The sequence below is a fragment of the Molothrus aeneus genome, chromosome 19, assembly GCF_037042795.1.
Source record: "Molothrus aeneus isolate 106 chromosome 19, BPBGC_Maene_1.0, whole genome shotgun sequence".
NCBI classification, from domain to species: Eukaryota; Metazoa; Chordata; class Aves; order Passeriformes; family Icteridae; genus Molothrus; species Molothrus aeneus.
In genome coordinates, this window is record NC_089664.1 from 9,457,992 (window position 1) to 9,483,954 (window position 25,963).

General features: G+C 52.6%; 3 protein-coding genes across 3 annotated transcripts in view; 1 reads left to right on the forward strand and 2 right to left on the reverse strand.

The window, feature by feature from the left end:
* Positions 1 to 8,253, reverse strand: part of KCNT1 (potassium sodium-activated channel subfamily T member 1) — a 79,681-nt gene extending 71,428 nt beyond the window's left edge. The window contains exon 1 of the mRNA XM_066563145.1: positions 8,132 to 8,253. Coding sequence (XP_066419242.1) covers positions 8,132 to 8,253 — 122 coding nt within the window. The remainder of the gene's footprint in view (positions 1 to 8,131) is intronic.
* Positions 8,254 to 8,422: 169 nt separating this feature from the next.
* Positions 8,423 to 17,249, forward strand: B3GALT9 (beta-1,3-galactosyltransferase 9). Its single transcript, XM_066563175.1, has 2 exons — positions 8,423 to 8,668; positions 16,149 to 17,249. The coding sequence occupies exons 1-2, from the start codon at positions 8,423 to 8,425 to the stop codon at positions 17,247 to 17,249; spliced, it is 1,347 nt and encodes a 448-aa protein (XP_066419272.1).
* An 898-nt stretch (positions 17,250 to 18,147) lies between these two features.
* Positions 18,148 to 25,353, reverse strand: PSMD5 (proteasome 26S subunit, non-ATPase 5). The gene is made up of 10 exons (XM_066562994.1): positions 25,178 to 25,353; positions 24,856 to 25,000; positions 24,184 to 24,297; positions 23,265 to 23,393; positions 22,517 to 22,626; positions 22,023 to 22,165; positions 21,397 to 21,588; positions 21,099 to 21,208; positions 20,513 to 20,653; positions 18,148 to 20,047 (listed from the first exon to the last, which is right to left on the reverse strand). Exons 1-10 carry the CDS (start codon positions 25,348 to 25,350, stop codon positions 19,790 to 19,792), a joined length of 1,515 nt encoding a protein of 504 aa, XP_066419091.1. The 5' UTR covers positions 25,351 to 25,353; the 3' UTR covers positions 18,148 to 19,789.
* Between the last annotated feature and the right edge of the window lie 610 nt (positions 25,354 to 25,963).

Below are 25,963 nucleotides of genomic sequence, written 5' to 3' on the forward strand. Positions count from 1 at the left end.
CTTCCCCAGGAGCATGGCCAGGGAGCCTGGATGTGCTGCCAGGAATGGGAGCACCCCGTGTCCAGCACCAACACCCCCTCCTCAGGCAAAGCCCCCTCACAGCTGGGAGCCAGCAGCCCCTGCAGCACCCAGGCAGCTGTTGCTGTGCCTCCTGTCACCTCTGAGGGCACGGAAAGGACAATCCCTGGCTGAAACAGGGCAGCAGAATCACACACAGGGCCTGACCTTTCGCTGTTGGCACCAACACAGGACACAGTCTGCTGGCACAGCCCAAGCTCTGGGCAGGAAATGGGCACTGGCTGGGCAGGAGCCTCCAGCTGCTCTTTGCTGGCCCAGACCATCATAGGATGAGTATCTGGACTGCACTCAGGGGCTCAGACACCTCTCCAGAGCCCCAGGACAGCAAGGGCTTCCATGTCCTGTCTCCCCTGACCCAGCCATGGCTGCAGAGCCTGGTCCTGCACCCTGATCCATCCTCAGCCAGCACCAGGCTCCCCGAGCCTCTCCAGGGAGCCAAGGCACACAGGAAACGCTGCCCCTTCTTTTCCTAAAGTTATTTAAATATATACAATCATCTGGTGTTTGTTTCTCCTCCCACAGCTCTTCTGGTTACCAGGTTACAGTTGTTCTCCCCTCTCTTGGTGGTTTGGGGCTTTTTTCCCCTCTGAGTGACATCCCTGCGGGGTCTCCTAATGGCTGCAATGTGTGGGGACACGGGTTTGGTCCCTGGAGCCAGGCTGGGAGGCAGCACATCCCCCTGCCAGCCCTGCAGGGACAGCCCCATGGCAGGGTCTGGGTGCTCATTTCAGAGCTGATTTCTCTGCCAACACCTCCTCTCTCTGTGAGCAGCAGCCAGGTCACTGCTGGCCCTGTCTTGCCTTGTTGAGGATGAGCCCCAGGCCCTCATCCCCTGTCCCTCCTCAGAGGTGCCACAGTGGCCCATGGTGGGTTTGAGACCTGATTCAAAGAGTTTGAGGAGCTCTGAGGATGTGAAGAGGCCCATCCCAACCCAAGCCATCGTTCCTGCAGCCTGAGCAGCTTTGGCTCCAGCCCTGGTTTGGGTACAGACCTGCAGAGCACACCCTCACCCATCTCTACACACACTCACAATGTGCAAAGTCTCCCGGATTAAATTCCTGCATCCCAGTTCCCATCCCCACAGACAGCTGGACTGTCCACGTCAGGAGCTGCTGTTGCTCAGAACTTGTGCAGAGCAGCTGAGCCCTGTGACAAATCCATCCATCCAACAAGCACAGGCAATTTAGCACCACAGGCCTCACACAGAAATTAGCATTTTGTGTGTTTCACGTGGAAAATGAACAGGAAGAGTGAGTCAGTGCAAAGCTCCACAAGCCTTTCCCCCGCTGGCAAATGCTATTTTCTAGAAGATAGAAGTAGAAATTGTACCTTCCAGGTCCAGAGCCACATTCCTCGTTAGACAGCCCTGCCTCAGCAATCGAGCCCCACACCTCCCCATCCCTTCTGGCCTGCAGCACACAGCATTGTGTGTGACAGGCTCACAGGAGGCACGGCCCCACAGAGAAACCTCTTTCCCTTTTCTTTGATCCCACAGCAGCACGTGAGTGGCAGAGGCAGCTCAGCATCCCCAGCCCCAGGGCAATTTTCCAGCGCTGGTCCTGCCAGGGGGGCAGAGATCCAGTGGGAGTGAGCCACAGGCATCCCCTCTGTCCAGAGCATCCTGTCTGGGAGGGCAGAGCTGGTTCCCAGCAGGCACAAAGGCAAACAGGCCATGCTGGTGTCCCTGGGGACCGCAAAGCCCAAATAACTCTGGGGAAAAGGAGGGAGGGAAAGCTCATCCTGCCCATCCTGGGCTCCTGGCAGGTGAGGGGACCAGCTCCCACTCCTCAGGCCTGGGCTGGGGCCTCCTCATCTCTTTAACAAGAAAAACCAACCTGGAGTAGTGCAAGGTCTGCTGGAGCCAGCCTGGGCTGTGGAAGGCTCCCTGCCATGGCAGGGGGCTGGAACTGCAGGACCTCTAAGGTTCCTTCAGCCCAAACCCTTCTGTGATTCTGTGACTTGCAACCAGCCTATTCTACTCTGTAAATATGCAAATCAAATGCAAATTAGCTCAGCGGAGCACTTGCAGCACAACATCCCAAGCGTGCTTGCCTGAGGACACAGCTCTGCTCCCAGCCCATGTCCCTGGGCTCCCAGGGCTCATTCCCAGCATCTCCTCCAGGAGCAGCCTCGGGAGAAGGGGCAGACCCAGAGCAGACCCAGCCTGCAGAGCCAAGGTCACCAGCCCTGCCAGGAAATTCCTGACTCAGCCCTCTCCAGGCTATTTGTGGACTGCATCAGGCCCTCTCTGCTGTGGGAGCTCTTTGCTGAGGAGCAGATTTCCAGTGTCCAGCCCTTCCCAGCAAGGACATCACCCCTTTCTCCTCCTGGGTTTGTAGGGTGGCCTAGGAGCACACACAAATTCTTCTAAAAGCTCAGTCAAGCCCAGTGCTCAAGAGATGAAGGAACCAGGACTCACTGCTGGAGAAATATTCCCTCAGGGAGGCCCTGCCAGTCCCACTGGGAATTTTGGAGACTGTGCACACCAGATTCCTCAGGAAAACCACCCAGCCTTTCATAACAGGGTGCTGCAGGGACAACACCAGGCTCATGATCCACGCCAACCAACCACCACAGATCTTAAACCTAAACAGATTATTCAACTAATTCCCTTGCCATGACCTCCAGAGCTGTTCCTGAGAGCCAATGGCCAAGCCTCCCCTCTTGCCTGTGCCATCCCAAGGGACACAATCCTGGCAGCATCTCACTCCCCTCACCCCAAGCCATGACATCCTCAGCCACATTTGTCAGCAGCTTTCAGGCTCATGTGAAAATAAAAAGTCTGCAAGATGGGGAAAGTGCTAATTCTTGCTAATGAACTGTTGGGAAAATCCTCCCTCTGCCCAGCCCCAAGCTGCTACAAGCAGCAAGGGTTGGAGCATGGAGGGAAAAAACTTCTTTATGCTCCAGACTCCTGCAGAACAGTCCCTGCTATGGAAGCAGAAAATAATAGAGGGATGTGGGAGGAGGAAGAGTCTCTTCACACTGTTGAAAACCACAAAGTCTTGCAGAAATAAGCCCCCAGAGGCAGGTTTGTCACCACACCTGCTGGGCCAGGACGTGATGGGATGAAGGGAGATTGGAAGGCAGGAGACAAACAGAAGGGGAGCACTGAAGCAAACATCAGCGGGGTCCCACCAGGCTCTTCAGGACTGCAGGGCTTCAGAGGGGATGGGGATGACTGCAAATTATGCACTATAGTCAAACCAAAACCAGACTGCAAACAGGATGATCCTGTGGCACTGACCGACCTCATGATAAAATGTCAGACAAAAATTAGCATCAATAAATTCCAACTGATCCAAAGGGAGAGGGGAGCAATCATCTTCCTGCACACAGAGAGCTCTGCAAATCAACACTCAGGAAAGAGCCACAGCAGAAGATGCCACAAAGCCAACCCCTCTCAGAGGTGATCAAAACCCCAAATTTTAGGGAAGGATTTTTATTCCAGACAAGCTCACCATGGAGTCACACACCCTCCTGGCTCCCCTCCTCAGAGCTGAAACAGCACAGAGAAGGGCACCAGAGGTGACTGTGGATTATAAAGTGATTTGTGCAAGGCAAGGCCAAATAGACCAGGAGGAGTCTCCAGCCTGGAGAGGGACGTGATGAAAAGCAGATAAAACCAGAGAGGACAACCAGGGAGCAGGAGCATCACAGGAGCTGCCGGAGCTCAGGGAAGGCAGCAGCTCGAAGGAGCGGCAGCATGTTCTGTCACAGCACAGGGCTCCCATCCCTTGTGGGAGCAGAAAGTGCCAATGGCTTCAGGAGGGGGCAGGCGAATGCTCAGGGAATCCACCAGGCTGGCACAGCCACTGGCACAGCCTCCAGCCCTGGGAGGGGCTGCTCCCTCCCGCCCTCTGTCCCTGCCACAACGGTTTGGGCTGGAAGGACCCTAAATCCCCTCATTCCCAAGGGCAGGGACACCTCCCACTGTGCCAGGCTGCTCCCACCCCATCCAGCCTGGCCTTGGGCACTGCCAGGGACCCAGGGGCTGCTCTGGGCACCCTCCCCACCCTCACAGGGAACAATTCCTTCCCCAGCTCCCTCCAGAGCTCCCCTGCTGCAGTTTGTGTCACCAGGCGCTGCCAGGGGACAGCAGGGCAGGGGCACCTGAGCTCGGAGCTCTCCTGGCTCCTGGCCTGGCTGATTCATGAGAAGGATGAATGAGATGTTCCCCACTCCAGCCCAGCCTGGCAGGGATGCAAGAGAAACGCTCAAGGCTCCAAAACAAATTGCGTGCAGCACTCGGGAACGAGGCGTGGGGTCAGGGAGAGGTCGCTGCTGCAGGACGGGCAGGATCCAGAGAGATGCTGTAAATATTTTTGCAGAGCAGAAAGAGCCCTGAGCACAGGCAGTGACCTACTTTGCTGTTCTCCAGTGAAGGGTGACATGGCCATGCCAGAGCCCCAGGGCAGCTCCTGAGGAGGACATTCAGCACACTTGGGCTCCTTTTATGGACAGAATGGTGGGGAAGGCTCCCAAAACCTCTTCCCACTGAGCCAGGTGTGCTGGTGGGTGCTCCCCTGCAGCAGTCCAGAGCCTCCCACTTCCCTTTCCCAACCATCTGAAGGGAACAAGAGCAGAATTCCATCTCATCTCTGTCACATAAACACCCTGAAAACACAGGATGTTTGGCCCTGTGTTTTAGGGCTCCCCATTGCAATTTCTCCTGGAACAGCAAGGCCCGGATGCCCATGGGCAGCCAGAGCAACAGTTGTTGTTTCAATCCACATGGCTGACTTTCTGGAAGCTGACAAGTGTCCAAGCTAGTAATCATGCCTGGAGGAATTGATTACTAATTAGCTACAGAGCCTGGGTCAGTGGAAGCCCTGCCAAAGAAGCATCTTCTCATCCATTTTGCAGAAAAATGAAAACTTAAGAGACAACAGCAGGCTGTCAGCTGCAGGGACCATCCTTGTGCTAAACTGAGACAGTTCCTTGGATTCATCAAAAGATGAGCAGGAGAGCCATTCTGGACCTGGATGAGTGCTCACACTTAGCAAGAATCCCATTTAATCAGTGCTTTTTTTTCTTTTCTCCTGCCCTTGGACTCAGGCAGAGGCTTTAACCAGAGTGGCAGAAGGTCCCTTATGGGCATTTTTAACCTGGCTGCCACTTCTCCAAATCCTGCTGTGAATTTTAGGGCCAAAAGCCCTGTCCCAGCCAGGTGGGACCGAGCAGAGCCCCCTGGAGCTGCCATCCCACAGGAACACCCCGAGGCTGGCAGTTTGCTCTGTCCAGCCCTAAGCTCAGCCTCTCTGCACCGGAGCAGCCAGGACTCCCCTCCCCTGCACGCCCCGCTCCCAAACCCCTGGCACAGCGCCCAAACCCCTGCTCCCACGGCCTGCAAACAGCAGCAGCCACCACAGATCCCCCAAAGAGCAGACAGGAGAAAAGGCACGTACGTCTAGGGCAGAGCCATGGGCCCCCCAGCAGCAGCTCCAGGCAGCCCCGGGCGCTCCCTCCGGCCGCTCCTGCTCAGCCGAGCCATGGGAGCAGGAGGACGGAAATCTGAACCTGCTCCCGCCCATCCCTGCCTCTCCCGCCGGCCCCCGGCCTCGGGCAGGATATTTTTGTGTGAGTTCTTCCATCTGGCTGCCCATCCATCACCGTGCCCGTACATGGGCAGGCGGGGGAAAGCCTGAGCTCCCCGAAGTGACAGGCCGGATCCTTGTGCAAACATTCACCCACATTTCCCACGACATAGGACAGCGAAATTTAGGCTCTTTGTACCCTCTGGGTGCCAGAAATGTGTATTTACTCTCCAAGCAAACTCTCAAGTGCTTTTACAATTAACCCTTTGCTTTCCACCTGGGAGGGACTTTCAGGATCACTGTACCTTTATGGAGAGGGCCAGGAGGAAGCTCACAGACATTTCCACGCACTTCTCCACTCTCAGGAAACCGAGCAGACAGAATTTCTCTTTAACAGCTTTTAAGCCAGCTCTAGATTTGCTAAGTGAAGGGATAATTGAGTTTCCCACTTATTTCAGCAGGGTCAGCCCAGCTGAGGTCCCCTGAGCACTCAGCAGAAGGTTCAGTGGATGTGTTCTGCATCTTTGCTGCTCTACCCTGGCTCTCACATCCCTCACACACATCTCTGGTGACAGCTCTGCCTGTGTGCCCTCACACCTGCAAGCACACAAGGAGATGGTGTTGGGCTGCAGAGCCCTGCTCCGCCCTGGGGCTGTGCACAAACCCCACCTGGAGAGGAGGGGAAACCCATGGGAGGTGAGGGAGAAGCCCTTGCAGCAGGCAGGGGCTGGGAGGCAGCAGGTGGTTAAACGTGGGTGACCATTTGTGACAGGATTTGTGCCCCCAGCCCAAGCTGCAGAGGAGGAAAGCAAAGAGCAGAGCAGGCAGGGCCCCCTGGGATGGTCTAATGGTGCTCATTGCCTGCTCTGCCCTTTCTCTTTAGCCTGTCTCTAACAATTGAGTTTCTCCAGCTGATCAGCTCTGGAAAAGTGCATTAGACACCAGTCTGCTCCGAGCTGGAGCTGGGGAAGCTGCAGAGTCCTGAGGGCTCCAGGCAGATTGTTTAATATCTCCAGAAGGGCAGCAAAGGGCTGAGCACAAGGGCAGGCAAGACAAGCAATGGCATTTCAACCTCTCCGGAGCCTGAGGGGGTTAGGAACACATCGAGCTGCAGAGCAATAATAGGGAACAAAGTTCCTCTGTCCAGATTGAAAGAGACAGGCAGGAGGATCTCTGGGCAAGGATTTTTAGTGCATTAGGTGAGGATAAATCATCCCTAGCAGGGCTGTGGTGTCAGTAATGAGGAGCAACTCCTCATCTTCCCCTAATGCTGAGGTTGGAAATCTCCAGGAGCTGCTGTCTCCAACCCCATCCCTGATCTTCACAGACACAAGAACCCCCTCAAGGGTGGCATTTCTGCAGACACATCAAGCACAGCTGCAAAATGAGGCAGTTTGAGGGCCGGGGAAAGCGCTGTGCTCTGCAGCCACCCTGCTGTGCCCAAAATAACCCAATGGTGTCACCCAGAATGGGGGTCCTGAGGCACCACGGAGCCTTGGACATTGTGTCACTGACAAAGAGAAGGTAATGAGGGTCTCAACCCTAAAAAAACAACATTCAATTATTTTATTAATTTCCCACCTCAGTGGCAATGTACTGAGAGTTAAAGAACAGTGTGCTCCTTCTTTTTTCATTTAGGTTTTTAGTAATAAAAGATCATTTCCCTAAATCATGGCGAGCAGATGAAGGCATAAAAAATCCCGGCTGGGCAGCCCAGGGCACAAACCCAGCTAAGGTCCTAATCTGGCAAACACGAATTGATACACACGACTCATCTGCACACTTCAGCTGGCACGGGATGAGTGTGACAGTCAGAAGAGCCACACGAGTAAATTTAACCAGAACAATGATAATACACAGCATTTTTTCAGGAAAAACGGGGATACTTTGGCAAGGACCACTTGTGAGGAACAGGTGCTGCTGCCAGGCACAAGAGGATGGCGGCACTGAGTCACCCTGACCTCAAGCAGCTCTTCCCCTCCACACAGCAGCCCCTCCCTCACACTGGACACGGCAACTTTGGCACAAAACCAGCCCAGAAATGGAGCAGGGGCTGGCCAGCACCTACAGGAATGCAGCCTTTTCCTGGGTGCCCCTTGGCTTTGGGGTGGCTCCAGGGCCCAGCCGAGCCCTGCCGAGCCCTCACCCCCCGGAGCACCCCCAGAGGGATCAGCACGGACCCTCTTCCCACGAGGGATGGGACTGCTCGGGGGTCTCCAAGCGCCCCTTCCCCATCCCCAGGCAGCTCCCGACTGCCCATTCCGGAGGCGCTGCCCACAGGGGCATGCACAGGGACCCGGCCGGGGCTGCGAGTGCCGCAGAAACTTTGCTGCAGGCTCGGGGCACGGGGAGAGCGAAGGGGACGGGGCACGGGGGTCCCACCGGCCGTCCCGCCCGCCCCGAGAGGGGAAGGGGCTGCCCCGGGAGGGGAAGGGGCTGCTCCGGCTGCTCCGCGCTGCAGCGGCCCCGCTGCTCCCCACGGCGGCAGCCCCGGGGACCCTCCCCAGCCCCGGTACCTGTGGGCGCTGCCATCGTCGTAGACGAAGGAGCGGTTGGTGTAGCACTCGGAGCGCACGGGCCGCCCCTCGGCCGGTTTGTAGATCCCCTGCAGGCTCCGCTCCTCGCCCGAGAACGGCATCGGAGCGCCGAGGCGGGGCAGAGCCGGGGGCGCGGGCCGGGGGCTGCCGGCCGCGGGCAGAGCCAGCGCCGCCGTCCCGGGGCCGCTGCCGGGGCCGCTGCCCGCCGCCCATCACGGCGCGCCCCGCAGCCGCCGCCGCGGCAGCCCGCGGGCCGCTCGGGAGCTCCGCATGTCGGGGCCGGGCGGCTCCGCGGGGAGCGCGGCGGGGAGCGGGCGGCAACAGGTGCGGGATGAGCGGAGAAGGGCGGGACCGGCGGGGCGGGGCCGCACCGGGCGGGGCCGGGCTCTGCCCAACGCGCACCGGCGGCCGCGCTCGCCTCCTCCCCCGGAGCTGCCTCCGCCGGCCGCGCCCCGGCCCCCGCCACCCCCGGGCTGGGACAGCAACCCGGGCCGCGTCCCTTCGCCTCTGGCCTCTGTCAGCACGACCTTCGGGCGGCTTGCTTGCTTTATTTTCCTTTTTCTCTCCTTTTCCCCTCTCTTTTCCCCGTCATTTTCCCTTTCCTTTCTCCTCCCTTCCCCTTTTTCCTTTCCTTTCTTCCTTTCCTTTCTCCTTTCTTCTCCTTTTTCCTTTCCTTTCTTTTCTTTTTTATTTCCTTTTTTTTTTTTTTATTTGGTCGGATTTTTTTTTTTCCACTACCCACACAAATATTTGTGTTGAGCGCTGCTGCGCCTCGCTCGGGGTTGTGCGGAAAGCCAACAGCGCGGCCAAGCCCCGGCCATTCCTGCGCCGTGCTGCGCGGCCGGGCCGGCAGCGTTGATCCTCCCGGGGGGCCCTGCTGCAAAAACACGGCCCCGCTGGGGAATGGCCCCGAGCCAGGCACAGCGCGGGCAGCCTGGAAACGAGCCGGCCGCCTCCAGGAAAGGGTTAACGGGATGGGCTCCAAGGTGCCTCCCGGCCAAGTTCAGCCCCATGTGCCAGGAGGTGCCACCAGCAATGATGTGGCCAAATGTGAGGTGCCCCAAAGCCGCGTCCCCTCGCAGTTGTGAGCGGCTTCCACTGAGCGCCCCCGGCACAGGCAGCGCGTTCTGCCCCCGCTCGGCTCCACTCCACTCCTTTTTGCCTTTTTCTTCGTTCCTCTCTCCGAGCCCAGGCCGTTGTGTGGGCACTGGGTAACTCGCTGTGGTGCCATTTTTGGGGATCCCGGCGCTGCGCTGGTGAGCAGATACCCCAATAAAGGAACTGCTCCCACAGCGGCCACGCAGCCCCTCGTGCTTTGTGCAAAGCGCCACCTCAGTCACCCGAGCGCTTCAGTGCCACCCAGGCAAGGTGACACCAGCCATGCTGGGGTCCCGCTGCTCACAGAGCTTTGGTTTCCCTCCGACCCGCTGAGCCCGGGTCCCCCACCCTCGCACGGGCCCGTGGGATCCACGGGCACGGGGCGGATCCGCTGCCCCCGCCGTGCCACAGCCCCCGGATCAGAGGGAAGTGCCCCCGCTCGGATGCGCTGGGCTCTGCGCTTCTCCCCAGCACCGCAGACTTTGTTTCTCCCGCAGCATCTCTTCCTCCTCCTCTCTCTCCATATGGACTCTCCTACACCAGGAGTCACTGGAGAGAAAAGCAATTAATGCTCCCCGTGCAATCCACCCGTGTGATGCTTCCCAGCCCATCCTGCTTTGAAGTGGGAAGGTTATTCTCCATTCACTAATTGCCTCACATTATCTGGTGCAAAGTGTCAACGTGCAGCTCGGCGAGGAGAGGGGTGGGTGGCACAGCAGCGTATTGACATGCTGGGTGATAACACAGGCGTGGGGGAGGAATTATTTAAAACAGTCAGATGCTGAGAAAAATGAAAAATGAAAGAGAAAGAGCCAGAAGAAGAGGACATCCCCATCCAAACGCTGGAGTTTGAATGGCAGAGTGGGACTGGTTCTGCCTGCCCCTGACACTGGTGCCACCCCAGTCCCACCACGAGCAGCTGCTCATGCCACCACAGGGACAAGCTGAGCAATCTGGTGGCATCCTGCCCGAGGAAAGAGCTCTGGGCATGGGGACAGCACCCAGCTCCAGCACAGAGCAATTCCCTGCACCCCTGAAACCAAGAGAGAAAGGCAGGGCAGTGCCCTCAGCAAAGGTGTCATGCAGAATTCTGGGGCATGGGGCTGAGCTGGTCCTTCCTGCCCCCAGCTGCAGCACTCCCCACAATGCTATTGATGCTGCAAGTCCTCATTTCCCGACATTGTCACAAAACACAATTAATAAAGATTTCATGTACCTCCTACTACAGGGCTGCTGTCCTGATTCCCTCAGTCCCAACAGCTCAGCTGGGGAGCCCCTGAGCACCCCAACATTCCCTGAGCAGGAGAGCACACACTGCAAGGGGCTGCACCCCAACATTCCTGCCAGCCCCTGGGCAGGACAGCACACACTGCAAGGGGCTGCACCCCAACATTCCTGCCAGCCCCTGAGCAGGACAGCACACACTGCAAGGGGCTGCACCCCAACATTCCTGCCAGCCCCTGGGCAGGACAGCACACACTGCAAGGGGCTGCACCCCAACATTCCTGCCAGCCCCTGGGCAGGACAGCACTCTCTCAGCCGGAGCTGCTCTCTGCCCGGGCAGGGGATGAGCAGCACACCCTGAGTGCTGTTTCCACAGCTGGGAGCTGTGTGTGAACACAGAGCTCTCTGCTCTCTAGGCTCGGGGGGCAGCACAGGGGGGCTCCCAGGGAAGGCAAAGCCCCTGTCTGAGAACCCCCAGGGCTGGGAGCAGGGGAAGGCCCTGCTGAAGGCTGCTCTGACAGATCCCAGCCCAGCTGCCCGAGGAGGGGCCTGGCACAGGGCAGGGAGACTCAACTCTGCTGTTCCTGCGTCTGGGAGAACAATAAATAAACCTGTGGGAGGCACCAGTGGGATGAGTCAGAGGCAGGAGCGAGAGAAAGTCGTCATGCACAGAGCACATCATCGTGTCCAGCGATGCACAGGGCTCCAGGGGTTCGTGTCAGGGGGGTCCCTGTCCTGCTGCACCCCCTGATAACCCCTGCCAGGAGGGCGATGGGCACAGCCCCACCAGCGGGAGCCTCGGCCATGCCTGGGGGGCTGCAGCCCCTCCCCAGCCCTGGGGCACCACCGGGAGCACAGCTGGATCCATCCAGCCCCTGGAGAGGGTGGGCTGGGGCATCACTTGAGCCCCAGGAGCTGCATCCAGCTCCTGTTTCCCCCCACGACCTTGGGCAAGCTTTGCCTTTTTGGGTGCATCACCCCAGGGCAAGGAGGTGCCCAGGAGAAATGCTCCAGCTGAAACTTCTCCCATTTCTCGCAGGAGAAATGCCCAGTGCAGGGCAGAGCAGCCACAGGCGTCAGGAACAGCAACACCAGATCTGCTCCCAGCTGGAAATGTTGTCAGAGCGTGGAGTGAATTTAATCAGAGCAGAGCCCGAGCCGAGACTCCGACGCTGCGGATGTTGTGCGTGTCAAATGAATTTCGTGAGAATCTCCATTTGCCAGGCACAGATACAGCCTGCAGGGAATGAAAGGACAAGGCAAAAAGCACCAAAAAACCATCGAAAAAGCAACTCACATGGCACAGACTGAGAATTAATAACAACAAGGAAACTTCAGGCCCACTGCAAAGTAAGCAGCTTTAGTGTCAAGTTGACATCTTGGCAGGGAGAGCACTTGGGGAACCTGCTCGGCCCTGTGGCCTCACAACTCAGCGTTTCACACAAGTTTTGCTCTTTCCACTCAGCTCTTGTTAAACTCAGTGTTCCCGAGGCTGAGTGCAGCACTTGCAGAACACACAGGGGGCTGAGGCTGTCGTTACCCAGGAATGTTACCCAGGAATGCAGAGGTAGGGAATTGTCAAAGCTGTCAGTAATCTCAAGAAGGAATAATCAAACTTACCATAAAAAAGGAGAGAGCTCTGTAACTCCTAGACTGATGTATGCAAAACAAAAAGAAGAATGCAGGAAGCTTGGCTATAAAGACATGGATTTAGTCTCATCAGCTGAGCCATTAAATCAGAAGCAAAGACACCTTCATCTGCACATTGGGAGCCACAGAGATGTTTGTCTGCTGTGTCAGTGCTCAGGTTTGCTGGCTCGGTTTTCAGCTTCCTACTTTTATTTAATGCCCAAAGGGACATTAAATATCAAATGACAAGTGAAACACACACTGTAGAACTCTTACAAAGCCTCTTCTTCCATCATTTCCCAAACCCCATGGAGAATGTGAGGTGAAGAACTGCCTGCAAGAGCTGAATCATGTCTTCAAGCACAAACATTGCTATTAGGTGACTAAGACCTAAACAGCCATCTCTATTTATTGCAACTGATGCTGTTATTAAAAACCAGACAGGTCCCTCTGCAGCCCCTCATGCTCTCAGGTCTGTGTGTGCTGGTGAAGCTGCAAAAGGCAGGTTGGAATAAAGGGGATCCTTTGTGCAGCATCCAAAACACTCTGGAAACCTGGGAGTGCTTGGTGCTCCCAGAGCATCCTGGCTGGGGACTGCTGGGCTGACAAGGGGCATCTCTGAGCCCTAGAATCAGACAAGTGAATCCTTGAGAGCACAGGGAAAGCCTTGTGGAAAGGGATGTTGTGCCAGGGGGGTTCCTAGAGGGGTTCTGAGCTGGCCCTGGAGCAGCAGGCAGCAAGTGAAAATTTGCAAACCTGCCTGTGGGGATCAAGCTGGCTTTGGGAAGAGCCTGAGAGCATCATGGGCACCATGGTGGGCACAGAGGATGCCCAGAAGAGCATCTGGGGCAGGCTGAGCTCAAGCTTCCACATTTGAACAAATTCATATTGGGAAACCTGATTTTCACTGGATTTTCCCCACCCATCAGTCCCATCCATCCCCCCTCTCCTGCTCCATCTCCTGAGAACGCTGCGTCATCCAAAGCCTTCGCATTTTCACAAAGTGAAGTGGAGCAGAGCTGAGGGAAGCCAGGCTCTGCTCCCCCTTCCAAATGTTCCCAGCACTGGGAGGGAAGCCAGGAGGTTTTAGATGCTTTAAGGAGCTGCAGGTTGGGCTGCTCCCCTGCAGCACCCACTGCCTGCCCTGAGCTCCTCCTGCTCAACAGCATCTCCCACCACCCTCCTGGCAGCTCTGCTTTGACCTTTGGGTATCACAAAATAAGTGCTCTCCAAAAAACAAACACAAACATCCTTCAGTCTGAGCACTCACAGCTTTAGGACAGCTCAAGCTGCTCAGTGTTACATCCCTGCTCCTGTAATGAGGCTTTTCATGGGCATAAAATTTAATGAAAATGTGAAAACATCTCACAGACAGCAAATTCCAGCCCTGTGGCTCAGGAAAATCTGCTCTCCTGGTTGACTGCCTAATTTACACCCCCAGGACTATGCAGGGTCTCAATGCAGCTTAGGAACAGGGCTCCCATCCCCACTGACCTGACTGCAGCCATTCCAGGGTCCTGCATTCATTCCTCTCCAGGAAACTCCTGGATCTCCCTGGGAGTGAAGATTCCCCAAACGAGCTTCACTTCACCCTCCTGAAAAGTGAGATAAGGTCACACGTGAGCTGCTGGTGTTGTGTTTGCCTGAAACCTGGGGCTAGAGGTGATGGAGGGATCACCCCCAGGCAAACCTCCTGGAGCTCAGGGACTCCCTCATTTTCCCCCTCAGCAGTCCTTGCCTTGCTGCTCCTCAGCTTTCTCCCAGTGGGACTCCACCAGGATAAATAAAAACCCACATCCAGGAGCTGCCTGTGCCCTGGCTGGGGCTGGGGAGTGTTAATTTTATATATTGGGTGTCAAAGGTGCTGCTGCCACCACAGAGCAGTGCTAAAGGAATGGCTTCAGCAGGGCTGCCAGCACCACGCTGGGCCTAATTGCAGCAGGGATGATACACACGTGGGGCTTATTATTACTATTATTTTATTATTCTAAAGATATTCCATTTTTAATGTAAGATGTTTCAAACGCTGGTATTTATTTGCTAATTAAATTATTCAGCTGGAGACAGAATATCTTCAAAGAAGGATTTTTTTCCCCCCCCAGAATGGGTATCTGGAGTTGCAGGGCTGAATTATTGTACATGAAAAAAATTTCCCTTATTAGCCTTTTATTTCAGGGCACACATTTAACTGACACTTCCCGTGCTGACAGCTCACCCAGCTTCAAAGCACAACTTCTGTGAGGACTGCAGAGTGTGAGGCTGGGCTGGATGAAGCTGTGGCCCAGCTGCCACATGAGCCCTGGGGAAGTTTTCCCTCTTTTTGGAGAGCCTGAAGCAGAAATCCACACTGGGACTTGCACAGTGTGAGTGTTTTGGGGTTTTTCAGTGGGGTAAGATGCACTTCTAAGCTGTGAGCAGATTTTGGGAACCTGGCTGCTTCTGTAATTCCTCTGTTCCCTCTATCAACACAGCTGGGAGAGCTGAGCAGCTCAGCCAGAGCTGGGGATTAACCCTGGACCCCTCAAGGCAGAAATCAAAGCTCTTCTCCATATCCCTGGGACATTGGGCTAATCCAGGCTGCCCTGAAGATGCTGCAGGGAGCCTTGCAATGGTCCAGCCAAGACAAACCAGAGCAGTGCTGTGCTCTCCTTTCACCCAAGGATGCAGAACAGAAACGCACCCTGACCTCTGAGAAATCTCAGAATTAAAAAGAAACCATGATCTCCCTGCTCTCCCAAGGAGGCTGGAGCTCCCACGAGGCTGAGCATCCCAACCCTCCCCTCAAACAGCAGCATTGCCAGCACCCAACCCTGCCCTGCCCTGCCGGGATCCCAAAGCCCCTCTCCCCTCAGTGCTCCCCAGCCCCACTGCCAAAGCCAACTGTCCCCTGCTGACAGCTCCATCCTGTTTGTGGTGTCTTTGGCACTTCCCCCTGCAGCACTTCCAGGCCCCTGTGGCTCCCCAGCCCCCGTGGCTCCAGCACAGCCAGGGCTGAGCCAACAGCAACACACGGAGCAGCCCAAGGCAGAGCCTGCCCAGGAGAGCCCCAGGGCCCAGCAGCACCCACGGCCTCGGGGTGGCCTCTGCCACCCCACACAAGGCAAACCCACAAGTTCCCACCCCAAACCTCCAGCTCAGGAGATGCAGAGAGCCCAGCAACTGCCCCAGACTGGGGGACCAACAGCACAATGGCACAGCTGTGACAAACACAACGCCCAGGGCCAGCAGGTCAAGGACTCAGCAGTACCAGGGGTTCCTCTGAGCAAGTGAGCCCCAGCATTTGCTTCACTTATTCCTCAGAGTGCCAGAAATTAAAGAAGGGCAAGGCCAGGGTTTTGTTAGCTTTGTGTTTTATGTGCCTGCAACATGATCGGCCTTGGGGATCATCTTTCCCGTGCCCAGGCAGGTGGGGTGGAAGCCACAGGCTGCAGGTACTGGGCAGTAACTGGATCCTGCAGACCCAGATACAGCCAGAGCCAGGAGACACTGCCCTGAGAGCCTCTGCTGCAGGGACAGCTCCCAGCACCATGCAGGTAAGTGCTGCAGCCCCTCACAGCTTTCACAGGATTGGGGGTGGAAGGGACCTTAAAGATCATTGCATTCCACTCCCTTCTACTTTCCCATGTTGCTCCAAGCCCCATCCAACCCGGCCTTTCCCTCTGGATTCTAACCCTGACAGCTCTCATAGGGCAGTGTCAGGCCAAATAGTAAAAGTTCTCCTTCAAGGACTTATTAAGGGGCACCTCAAGCCTTCAGTAACAGGTTAAAAATAGTCAAAAATTATTCATAGCTAAGTTATATTTCAGTATTTCCACACATGGATGCACAGAGAGGAGCTTCCAACATGGTAACATCCTTCTCAGCTTGGGATCTCACTGTGCCTCCAGTAGATTTCTTAAGTTTCTAGGAGAAAAAAAGCCTCACTAATAATACAAAGACCACGGTCTAGGGGCTGTGATTGCTTTGCATGGCTATATTGTAAACTAAGGGAAATCCTCTGGGTTGAGAGGCAGCAGAATTCAGTGTCCACGTTGCTGTTCCCCAGCTGACGCTCTGCAGGCTCCGCACACACCAGTGGTGCTTCATCCTCTGCAACGTGCTGCTCTTCCACGTGCTGCTCTTTGGGGCAGATTTACTGGAGCAATACTTCCTGCACTCCCTGCCTCTCTCTTACACCGATGCAAAGGCTCTGGAGATCAGGGACAGGGCCAGGAAGCTGGATCTGGATCCTCTGAAGGCCAACCTCTCTTACACCAGCAGCAGTGCAGTGACCTGCTCCAACCAGGAGATATTTCTGCTCATTGTTGTCTGCAGCAGCCCGGAGAACAGGACAAGGCGCGACGCCATCAGGCAGACCTGGGGCAACAGCTCGGCCTCCAGGGGTTACAGGGTGCTCACTGTGTTTGCTGTAGGGAAGGCAGCCTCAGCAAGCACCCAGCTGGAGATCCAGGAGGAGGCCCAAAGGCACAGAGACATGATTGAAGGCAGTTTCCTCGATTCCCCCCAGACACAGACACAGAAGATGCTGATGAGCGTGGAGTGGACGGTGATTTCCTGTCCCCGTGCCAGGTACATCCTTCACACAGCCCAGGACGTGTTTGTGGGTGTTCCCAGCCTGGCTGGGTACCTGCTGAGCTTAACCCAGCAGGAGGACATCTACCTGGGCAGGGTGGTTCACCGTGCAGTGCCTGACAGGGACCCCCAGAGCCCCGGCTTTGTCCCTGTCCATCAGTACCCCCAGGAGTTCTACCCGGATTTCTGCCACGGCAGCGCTTTCCTCATGTCCCAGGACGTGGCTCGCAAGGTTTTCGTGGCTGCCAGGGAGGTGCCCCTGGCACTGCCCCCCGCTGCCTTTGTAGGGATCTGTGCCAAGAGGGCTGGCATCAGTGCCAGGCACAGCTCCCGCTTTGCTGGGGACAAGCACATCAGCTACAACCCCTGCTGCTATAAATTCATTTTCACCTCTTCTGACATGAGAGAGGACGAGCTATTTAAGGACTGGAAGGAAACGAGCGATGGGGAGGATTGTTCCTTACTGGAAACCTACTACAGCCTGGTGTCCTGCAAGGTTCTGACCTACATTGATAAGTTCAAACAGTTCAACTTGGATAGGATAAAAAATGAGCTCCTTCATTTTGTCAATTAATGTTTAACTCCTGCAAGAAGAGGCTGGATTTTCTTTCATCAGCTGTGTTATCCTGTTAACACTCAGTACAAAGGATGCCCTCCCAAAGTTTGCTCTTTTCCCTTCTGCAGCAAATGAATTCTCACTGTTACAGGGTGACAGAGCAGAACTGGATGTCCTCTGCCTCTCTAAGTACCTACAAGTGCATGCATGGAAGTAAAAAAGAGTATTCCAACAGACTTGTCTATATCCATGGTTTTTCAGATTTTTGAGTCTTCAAAACTCCTTTTTTATATGAGTGAGGCATCACCTACTTCCAAAGAATTTTGGAACAAAGGGGAAGCTTTCCATCCACAAAAGGAGCTGGTTTTGAGCAGGCTGGTTCAGAGAGAAACAGAGCAGCTCCAGCAGGAACAGACACTGAGCCATCATGGAAATTCCTCAAGTAATGCTGTCTGTTAACATCCATCAAATTACAAGGTTTGGTTTGGGATTTTTGGGTTTTTTAAACCAAATGTTCAGCATGTTACCTCGGTTCTCCAGCATTCCATTTTGTGGTTTTCCTCAATTATTTCCACCTGTTACTTTAAGGGGGGGGTGACAAAAACAACACACTTCAAAATTGTCATTTATATCAGATACAGCAGCAGCATGTAATCCATATGGCAATGTACAGCATGGCCAGGGAACTGCCTCTGAGTAATAAGGGGAAAGTGATCAATTAATCAATCAACTCTGAGCTCAAAGCTCAACAAAATAAAGCATATGTGTATACATAAAAAAATCCCCTTGTTTGGCATCTCTGCACATTCTAAAATATTGTCTTTGGCAAATGTACCATGCAAAGCAGATGCTAAATACTCAGTACACAGAGTAGCCTTCAAAAGCACCAGCTGAAAACACACATGGAAGAGGCTCATGAATTGCAGAACAGGTTTATATATTGATTTCTTTTACTGACATTTCAGCATATGGCTCGTACAGAGGCACCAGCACACAAAGCCACCTAAAATAACAGAGCTGAACTGCCCAGAACAAGAGCAAGCTAAGGACTTGTGCATTCCTTTATTTCCTTTTTAGTGCCTTCATGTGTTTGCTGGATGCAGGATCCATGAAGCTCCATGAGACACTGCAGTGCATTTCTCACTGGCAGATCTTTATTGGGCACATTTAGGGTAAAAGCAGCAGCATTGGGATGCAGGATGACAACTCAGGGACATCTTGGGCAACAAGGCACCTCACCTGCATTTAGACAGCTTAGCAAACATAAAGGGATCTCCCCCAGCTCCTCTGAGCTCTCCTGGCAGCAATTTTTGGCAGGCAATGCCAGCTGCACCTCCACCTCCCACAGGCAAAGCCACAGTTCCTGCAGGACAGACCCTGCTGCTTCCCCTGGCAGCACAGGGACACGGAGGGCAGGACTCCCCACAGTCACACTTGACTAAAAGAAGCCCCAGAGCAGTAATTTCTTGTTTTATTCTGCTCTGCCTCAACAAAAAGAAAACAAAGCTTTGATAGGAAGTAGCCTGTGGTCTGTTTATGGGCAAAGACACACCACATGCCATGGAGAGCCCAGCCACTCCTGATTCCCTGCCACAGCTCTGACGTCTTCAAAAGAAGATTCCAACTTCCTAAGATGCCACATTTCCATACTCCCACTTCATCCACTCCCTTCACACAAGAGCTCCATGTTCTTATCCCTTTCAATGATCTAACTCAGGTAACTAAAATACCACATTTCTTCAACAGTTTAAAAAATTCTATCTCTGTTAAAAAATAGTGTAAACAATTCAAGATTTGGTTCTGAAGAAGCCTTGTAGTGCTCCAGCCACTAAACTGAGCTGCCACCCCACAGCACGGCCAACCAGGGACACAAAGCTCCCTGGTGGGTTTGATCCCTACAGAGTGCAATGATTTGTTTTTAAAAGGGCTAAAATCTTCTTTTTTTTCTTTTTAAATCCTCAGCAGAAAATGTAAACAATATTTAGGATTATTTATTCCAGCAAGACTCACATCCAGCAAGTTGAAAACAAGAGAATCCAGTCCATACTCCCTCATGTGGACAGTGTCACTTACTCAGCAACAGGATTCTGACAGAACACAGTGTTCCATGCAAGTGCCAACTCTGGCAGGTAAAAAAAGGAATTAAAAAAGAATATAAATTATGGCAGCATCTGAGGTTACAAACCTTGAGGTGTTTTGGTGGTTTTTTTTTTAACTGAACTGTAACCTACTGATAAAACACAATAGAAAATCCAGACCCAAGAACAATTTAAACAAACACTGATAAATTCTGCCAAATAAAACACAGTCAGCAGCTGCTAAGTGCTCACCTGGGTTACCTGCCTCATGAAGCACACAGGGAACTTCTGCCATGACATTTTAGGGGGAAATACCAAACAACCTTTAATTTACTCTCCTGACTCACTCCAAATAGAGTCAAAATATCTTCACACTCCTTTAAAGAGACACCTCCAGTGTGGAGAGTTTTTACACCTTGTACCTCAACACCTGTGCCAGGACTGTGTTCTGCAAGAGGGGCACCCCAGACACCAAGGACATTATTCTGCTCCTTCCACAGCTGTAGTAGAAGCTGCTTTAACATAATAGGGGCCCTCGAGCAGGTAAGCCCTGAGCCTCAGGTAGTACTGATTGCCAAAGATCTCTGCAATGGTTTTGGAGTTCACCAGGGCCTTCACCAGTTCGTATTTTGCATCCTTTGAAGCTTTGTCAGGCTCCACAGATCTGTCCATAACGTACTCCACAAACCCTGGGCTGCTCAGCATCAGCTTCTGGGCCCATGGTTGATTTGCAATGGCCTGAACAGGAAGACAAAAGATGTGAGAGGTGGGGGGAACATTTTTAAAAAAGCAGTTACACAGTAGGGTTTTAGTACAGGACAAGGAACAGGAGAAATTAAGAAAGAAACCACCACTCAAATCAAGCAGCAGGGTTTAACACTGGAGAACAAGTAGAGCTCAGAGCTTATCTTCAAAGTTTTGAGGGAATTATCACAGCAGTGCCTCTGCTAGAGAGGCAGCACCTTAGAGCACAGCTCTTGCCTTTTTTCCCTCCCTCTCCAATTTATTAAAAAATTAGCATTACAGACATGATGTGTCTGCTGCATCATTTAAATGGGGAAGCCAAGTAGGGCCTGAGGAAAAAGGACTTTTTCTGACCACTTCAACTAGAAGCTGAATTCCTTCACTTTAAAGAAATAAATAAATCTGAGACTGAATGGCACCACAAGTCCCCCCCTGATGTTTCAAACCAAAAGCACTCACAGTAAACACCCGTAGAGCCCCACAGTGGAGATCAGGGAATGGCTGAGTGCTGATGCTCCTGAACAGCTCCAGGGGCTGACTGGACAAGGATGTGAACCAGGATTCAGTCATTCTTAAAAGGTCTTCTGTCTGCTGGTCTGGCTGCATAAATCACAGAAATGAGAGTTTGATTAGGATTATGAAAAGCTTTCAGGTTTTTGGGATGTGTTCAAATGGTTTAATCACCCCTTTAGAGCTACACTCTTAACTCAGTTCCCTGGATCCAAAGACCACAAGGACTGGAGCAGTTTGCCCCATCCCTCTGAGCACAAGGATATGAACCTGCTTTCTCTCACTCCCTCATCAATGAAATCTTGATTTCATCTCTTATTAACATTTCAGAACACCTGGCACCTTACAAACAAACCCAAACCTTTAGCAAATCAATCAGGGAATTTCAAACTGGTAAATCAGTGGCTCAGAACACTGAAAGCACAACTGCCACCCAACCTAGAGGCTGCAAAATGTCTCTCACAGTTACTCAGGTGTGTGAGGATTCCATTCTTGGAGATTCAAAGAAAAACCAAAGACAAAAAGCCCAACTTACAGGCAAGTAAAGCAGGGATGAAATGGCATCCAAGCACCGGAGCCGTAACTCGGTGGGGGCATTCTTGGCCTGGTGCCCTATTTTGCTTAAGAGATTTTGAAATCTACTTCCTTTCAAAACAAAAACAAAGTGCTTTTAATTAATTCAGCCAGATCTCTACAGGAATACAGTTACCCAACAGTTACATTATAAATTTATTCATTAGGTAAGTGAATATTTTTTTCAATTCCTTTCTGTATCACCCCAAACCAATTCACTCTTATATTATCAAGTATTATTAAATAAAGAAGATACTAACTGGTTTTCTGTAAAACCTGTTTGCCTTCCACATTTGATCCCAGGATTCCCAGTGTGTCCACAGCCACTCCAATCATGGTTGGATCCTGACTTTCTGCCATTTCAAAGACTTTTTCCATAAAGACAGGGTAGCGCTCACAGATCTGCTGGGGACTGTCCACAACAGCCAGATTGCCAAAAAATTTAACAAATCCTGAGAAAACAAGACCAAAAAAAGCATTGAGTGGGAAAACAGCAACTTCAGCAGTGGCAAAATTAAATGTACATTAATGTGAGACTGATTTGTTCCTAAACATGTGGTATTAAGGCTGAATAGTGTTGGTAAAAAGCTCAAAATAAAGACAGAACTAAGCAACAAGCCAAATATTTTGACTGTTGCTTAATTCATGATGTTTGTACTCCTAAAAAAGGCTACAATAACACAAACTTTAAAGCTACAGCACAGCCTGCCCAGATGTTACTGAGGAACATCCTTCAGACTGGATACGTACAATGCTGGATATTTAAAAAGTGCTGAGGGACAATCTAATTTCCAAAATTTCCCCTGAGCTTTCAGCAGAGAGGCTTGGCAGTGCTGCCAATTTAACCCAAGCAGCAAAGCCTGGCAAGGAGGAATTCAGGCGGCACCTGGCAGGTAGAAGCTGGAGAAGGGGTCAGACTGTGCCCCCAGGATGATGTTGGAGATCCTGTCGATCACTCCCTGCTGGGCCAGGTACTGCCGGCCCTGGGGGCTGTGGGCCAGCGCTGTCACCATCTCGATGCACGTGGCCCTGCAACACCGAAAAAAACCCCAGGGATTTTGGTTTGTTTGAGTGGGGCTTGAAGCACTCAGTGATTAAGAAAAAGAAACCACACCCATAAGACACAAGCCTAGCAAAGAAACCCAAACGATCCCAATAGTTCAGCTCATTCATATCTTTAGATCTGGGCAAGAGCTTGGAGTGTTTCTGCTGCAGCTACACACGGTAATTATCACTCCATTAAGGTATGAACTGTTTGACACCCAAGACAGTTTAAGGAGAGGCAGGTACAGCGTTTTTCTTTTTACAGAAACACACACAAATACATTTGTTAGAGATTTAACAATGGTGGAAATGTCCTTAGCAAACTCAGCAACATACCTGACCAGCACATCCTCTCCAGTCAGCTCCCCAATTAACTCAGACACTAACCCACTGCTGGCACAGTAATTCAGAGACTCTGCTGACACTGATGAAATCTCCACAATTAACTAAATAAAAGCAAAAGGACAGTTTATAAAAACATTATAATTCACTGCAACAGCCAAATACATCTTCTGTGCTAATTACCCTTACATATATTAAATATGGAATTAATCACATTTTTATCATTAACCCAAATGTCTGCCTGAAGCAACTTCATAAGGAGTTCCAAGTTTCCAGCACATGCATTTGATCTCTATTCACAATCAGCTCCTCCTGTGCTATCCCCATTAAGCTCTAGAATGATTAAATTGTGTTATTCCTCCTTGCCAAACGTCTCAAGACTGACAGCTGGCATCTCTCCAAAGCTCTTAGCAGCACTTCACATCCATAAGTCAAGAGGCTACAGTTAACTATTTTACTTCTATTTTCAGAGAAACAAATACTTTCTGGTGCCTTTAGTGATTCTGTGTAGCCCTTCTGATGCCTTAGGCACCACAAATTAGAAAATGAGCAGCAATTCACACCTTTACACCAAGAAATGAGAAAGAGGAGTTATTGCAGCATGGGGGCTCTCATGATGTCATCTCCCTACTCCTTTCTAGTTTGGGTACAACACAGACATGAAGGAAAGTGGGTGAATCAGTGATGTAAAAGCAGTAAAAGCCAGGCTGAGAGCAGGAGCAGCAGAGGAGGTGCCCTGTACCTCATAGACCCTGTAGCGAACGACATCGCTGGTGGCCATGACCCTCCTCAGGTCACCCAGCAAGCTGCTCCCAAACAGAGCCTCCAGCCCCTCCTGGCTCTGGGCTATCCTGGACAGAGATTTGATGGCCTGCAAGCAAAAACAGGAGCTTGTTATTGTGAAAAATGCCTGTTTTATGATTGGCTTTTCGCAAATATTAAAATGAATATTACAGGTGTTGTGTTAGAAAGTAATGCTGTATTAATTCCCTTAAGTAGTGTGTTAAATGTAGTTTTAGGCTATAACAAAATGTTAAAATAGAAACTGTGCTATGTAGGAGACTTTTTTCTAAAGAAAGGACTGGCAATGAGATAGCAGCCACAGGACACTTGAATCTTTCAGAGAAAGAGAATTTATTGCTCCATTATCAGGAGAAACAAACTTCTTCCCGTCAGGATTCAGAGGAAGAAGCTGACACTGACCAGACAGAATCCTGTGTTTGAATGGAATTTATGCATCATGTATGAGATGTGTGAATATGCAACAGGTTATTGCTTTTAAGGGTTAATCCTCTGTTAACGTGGGGCCTTTTTCAGGCTTGTGCTGCCGTCTGTAACTATTTATTTCTGTTATCTCATATTGTCCTAATTCAAATTGTCCAAATTATTATTACTCTAATTGTATTACTATTTTTATCACCATTTTATTACTATTAAACTTTTAAAATTTTAAAAACGATTGGCGTTTTTCACATTATTAAAAAGGAACAAATCACACAGAGAAGAAAATCCAAGATTATATGGTATTAGTTCTTTATTAACTACTTAACTACAGCTAGACAATTCTAATTATAATTCACTTTTCACTGATGACAGTTCATTATTACTGCCACCCAACCACCTCAGCTGGCAGAGGAATGGGACAATAAAGGCACCTTTACCTCTTTGGCCACTGCTATTTTCTCCCCACCAATGCAGTTTATGATTTGCTGTATCAGCTCAGGGCTGTGCAGAATCTCTGGGACAGCAGCTGAGTCCCCAACAATCCTCCCAACCTGATCAAAGAGACACAGAAAACGACATGAGAACAAATTCCTTCCCACTGTAAGGATACTCAAGCACTGGAACAGCTGAACAGAAACCAGAGTCACAATTTATTGACGTTTTTGGATCAAAACTCAATTGGACAACACTGAGCAGCTGCTCTCAGCTGAACTTCTAGAAATCCACCCCAAACCACAACATCCCACAATCCTCTCCTTTGAAATTAACGCAGCAAGTGTCAAGCTCCCACAGCCTGTTTGGTGTTTCCACGATAGTGTAAAGTATCCTGAATATCAAAATGTTGTTGATTTTAATTCTTCCATCACCTGCTGGCCTGGAAAGCTTTAACCAGGACATGTGGCAGAACTTTTAATCACAACCTGCTTTTGTCAGGACGTAGTTTAGAACATTATTATTGGCATATCACAAAGCATTATACACAGTGCACAGTAATTATCCCAAATGGCACAAGTGCAGGACACAATTCCTGTTTTTATCACAAAGGCAGCAAAGAGCAGATGGGGACAAACCCAGAGCTCCGTCCCCTCCTCCTGGAGGAAAGCCTGTACCTGGGACATGGTGAGGACCTTCACGGAGTCATCGGGGTGGAAAAGGCCCTTCTGCAGCTCTTCCCTGAGGCTCTGGATCACGTAAAGGGGGTCCAGGGCCTGCAGGAGCCTCTCCAGGATGGAAACACACACGGACACCTGTTCCCTGGGCGGGACGGAGAGAAAAGCGAGCCCTTGAGGAGAGGAACATCGCTGTGCCACCTCCCGCCCACGAAAGAGGGCCAGGAATGAGCCGGGGAGGCGGCAGGACCTCCCCCCCCACCCCGCTCCGGGAGAACAGCAGCGGGGCCGGGCAGGCCCGCGGCACCGCGCCAGAGCTCACCGGTCATTGACAGCGAGGAGGCCAAAGAGCGCCCTCAGGTGGTGCTCGGCGAGGCGGGAGCGGAGGGCGGCGAGCGGCACGGCCTGCACGGCGACCCGCAGGGCCCGCAGCTCCTCCAGCGCCGCGTCCCGCCGCGCCGCCCGCTCCAGCAGCTCCGCCGCCGCCTCCGCCATCTTGGCCGCCTCCGCCCTCTCCCGCGAGTCTCGCGAGAAGTCGCGTCGCCCGTAGCGACCGCCGGGCGGGGATATCGCGAGAACTCGGTGGCCCATAGCAACCGCCGCGCCGTTGCTAAGGGCGCCCTTTGCGTCTGGCAAAATGTAAACAAAATGTCCGCGCGCCACGCCCCCCTGGCTCCGCCCTATTGGCTGTGCGCTGAGGGGGCGGGGTCCCGGTAATGAGAAGGGGGCGGGGTCCCGGTAATGAGAAGGGGGCGGGGTCCCGGTAATGAGAAGGGGGGCGGGGTCCCGGTAATGAGAAGGGGGGCGCGGTCCCGCCGGCATGGCCGGTCTCCATCCCCTGAGCGGGGCCGGAGGTCGGTGCACGGCGTCGCCGTTTTTTTGGCAAAACTGCGATAAACGGCGTTTATGTGGTTCGGGAAGGGAAAGCGCTGATCCCGAGAGCGCAGGAACAGCCGGTCCCATCCCGGTGTCTGCCCGGGACAGCTCCCGGTGCGGAGAACGTGTCACCCCCTCATTTTCTCACCTTTTACAAACAAACCGATGCTGTCAGATAACTCCTGTAACTTTGTGCCTCCAGCTCTGCGCAGGATTCCATCCCCCAGATAAA

Bases quoted from the DNA above. Each gene is read 5' to 3' on its own strand.
- PSMD5 (XM_066562994.1), bottom strand. From the start codon at position 25,350: ATGGCGGAGGCGGCGGCGGAGCTGCTGGAGCGGGCGGCGCGGCGGGAC. The intron at 24,298-24,855 runs GTACAGGCTTTC...CTCTTTGATCAG, and splicing joins AGGTCCTCACCATGTCCCAG to GTTGGGAGGATTGTTGGGGA. The intron at 20,654-21,098 runs GTAAGTTGGGCT...TGATTTATGCAG, and splicing joins CATCCCTGCTTTACTTGCCT to CCAGACCAGCAGACAGAAGA.
- B3GALT9 (XM_066563175.1), top strand. From the start codon at position 8,423: ATGTCGGGGCCGGGCGGCTCCGCGGGGAGCGCGGCGGGGAGCGGGCGG. The intron at 8,669-16,148 runs GTCAGCACGACC...GCTGTTCCCCAG, and splicing joins TCCCTTCGCCTCTGGCCTCT to CTGACGCTCTGCAGGCTCCG.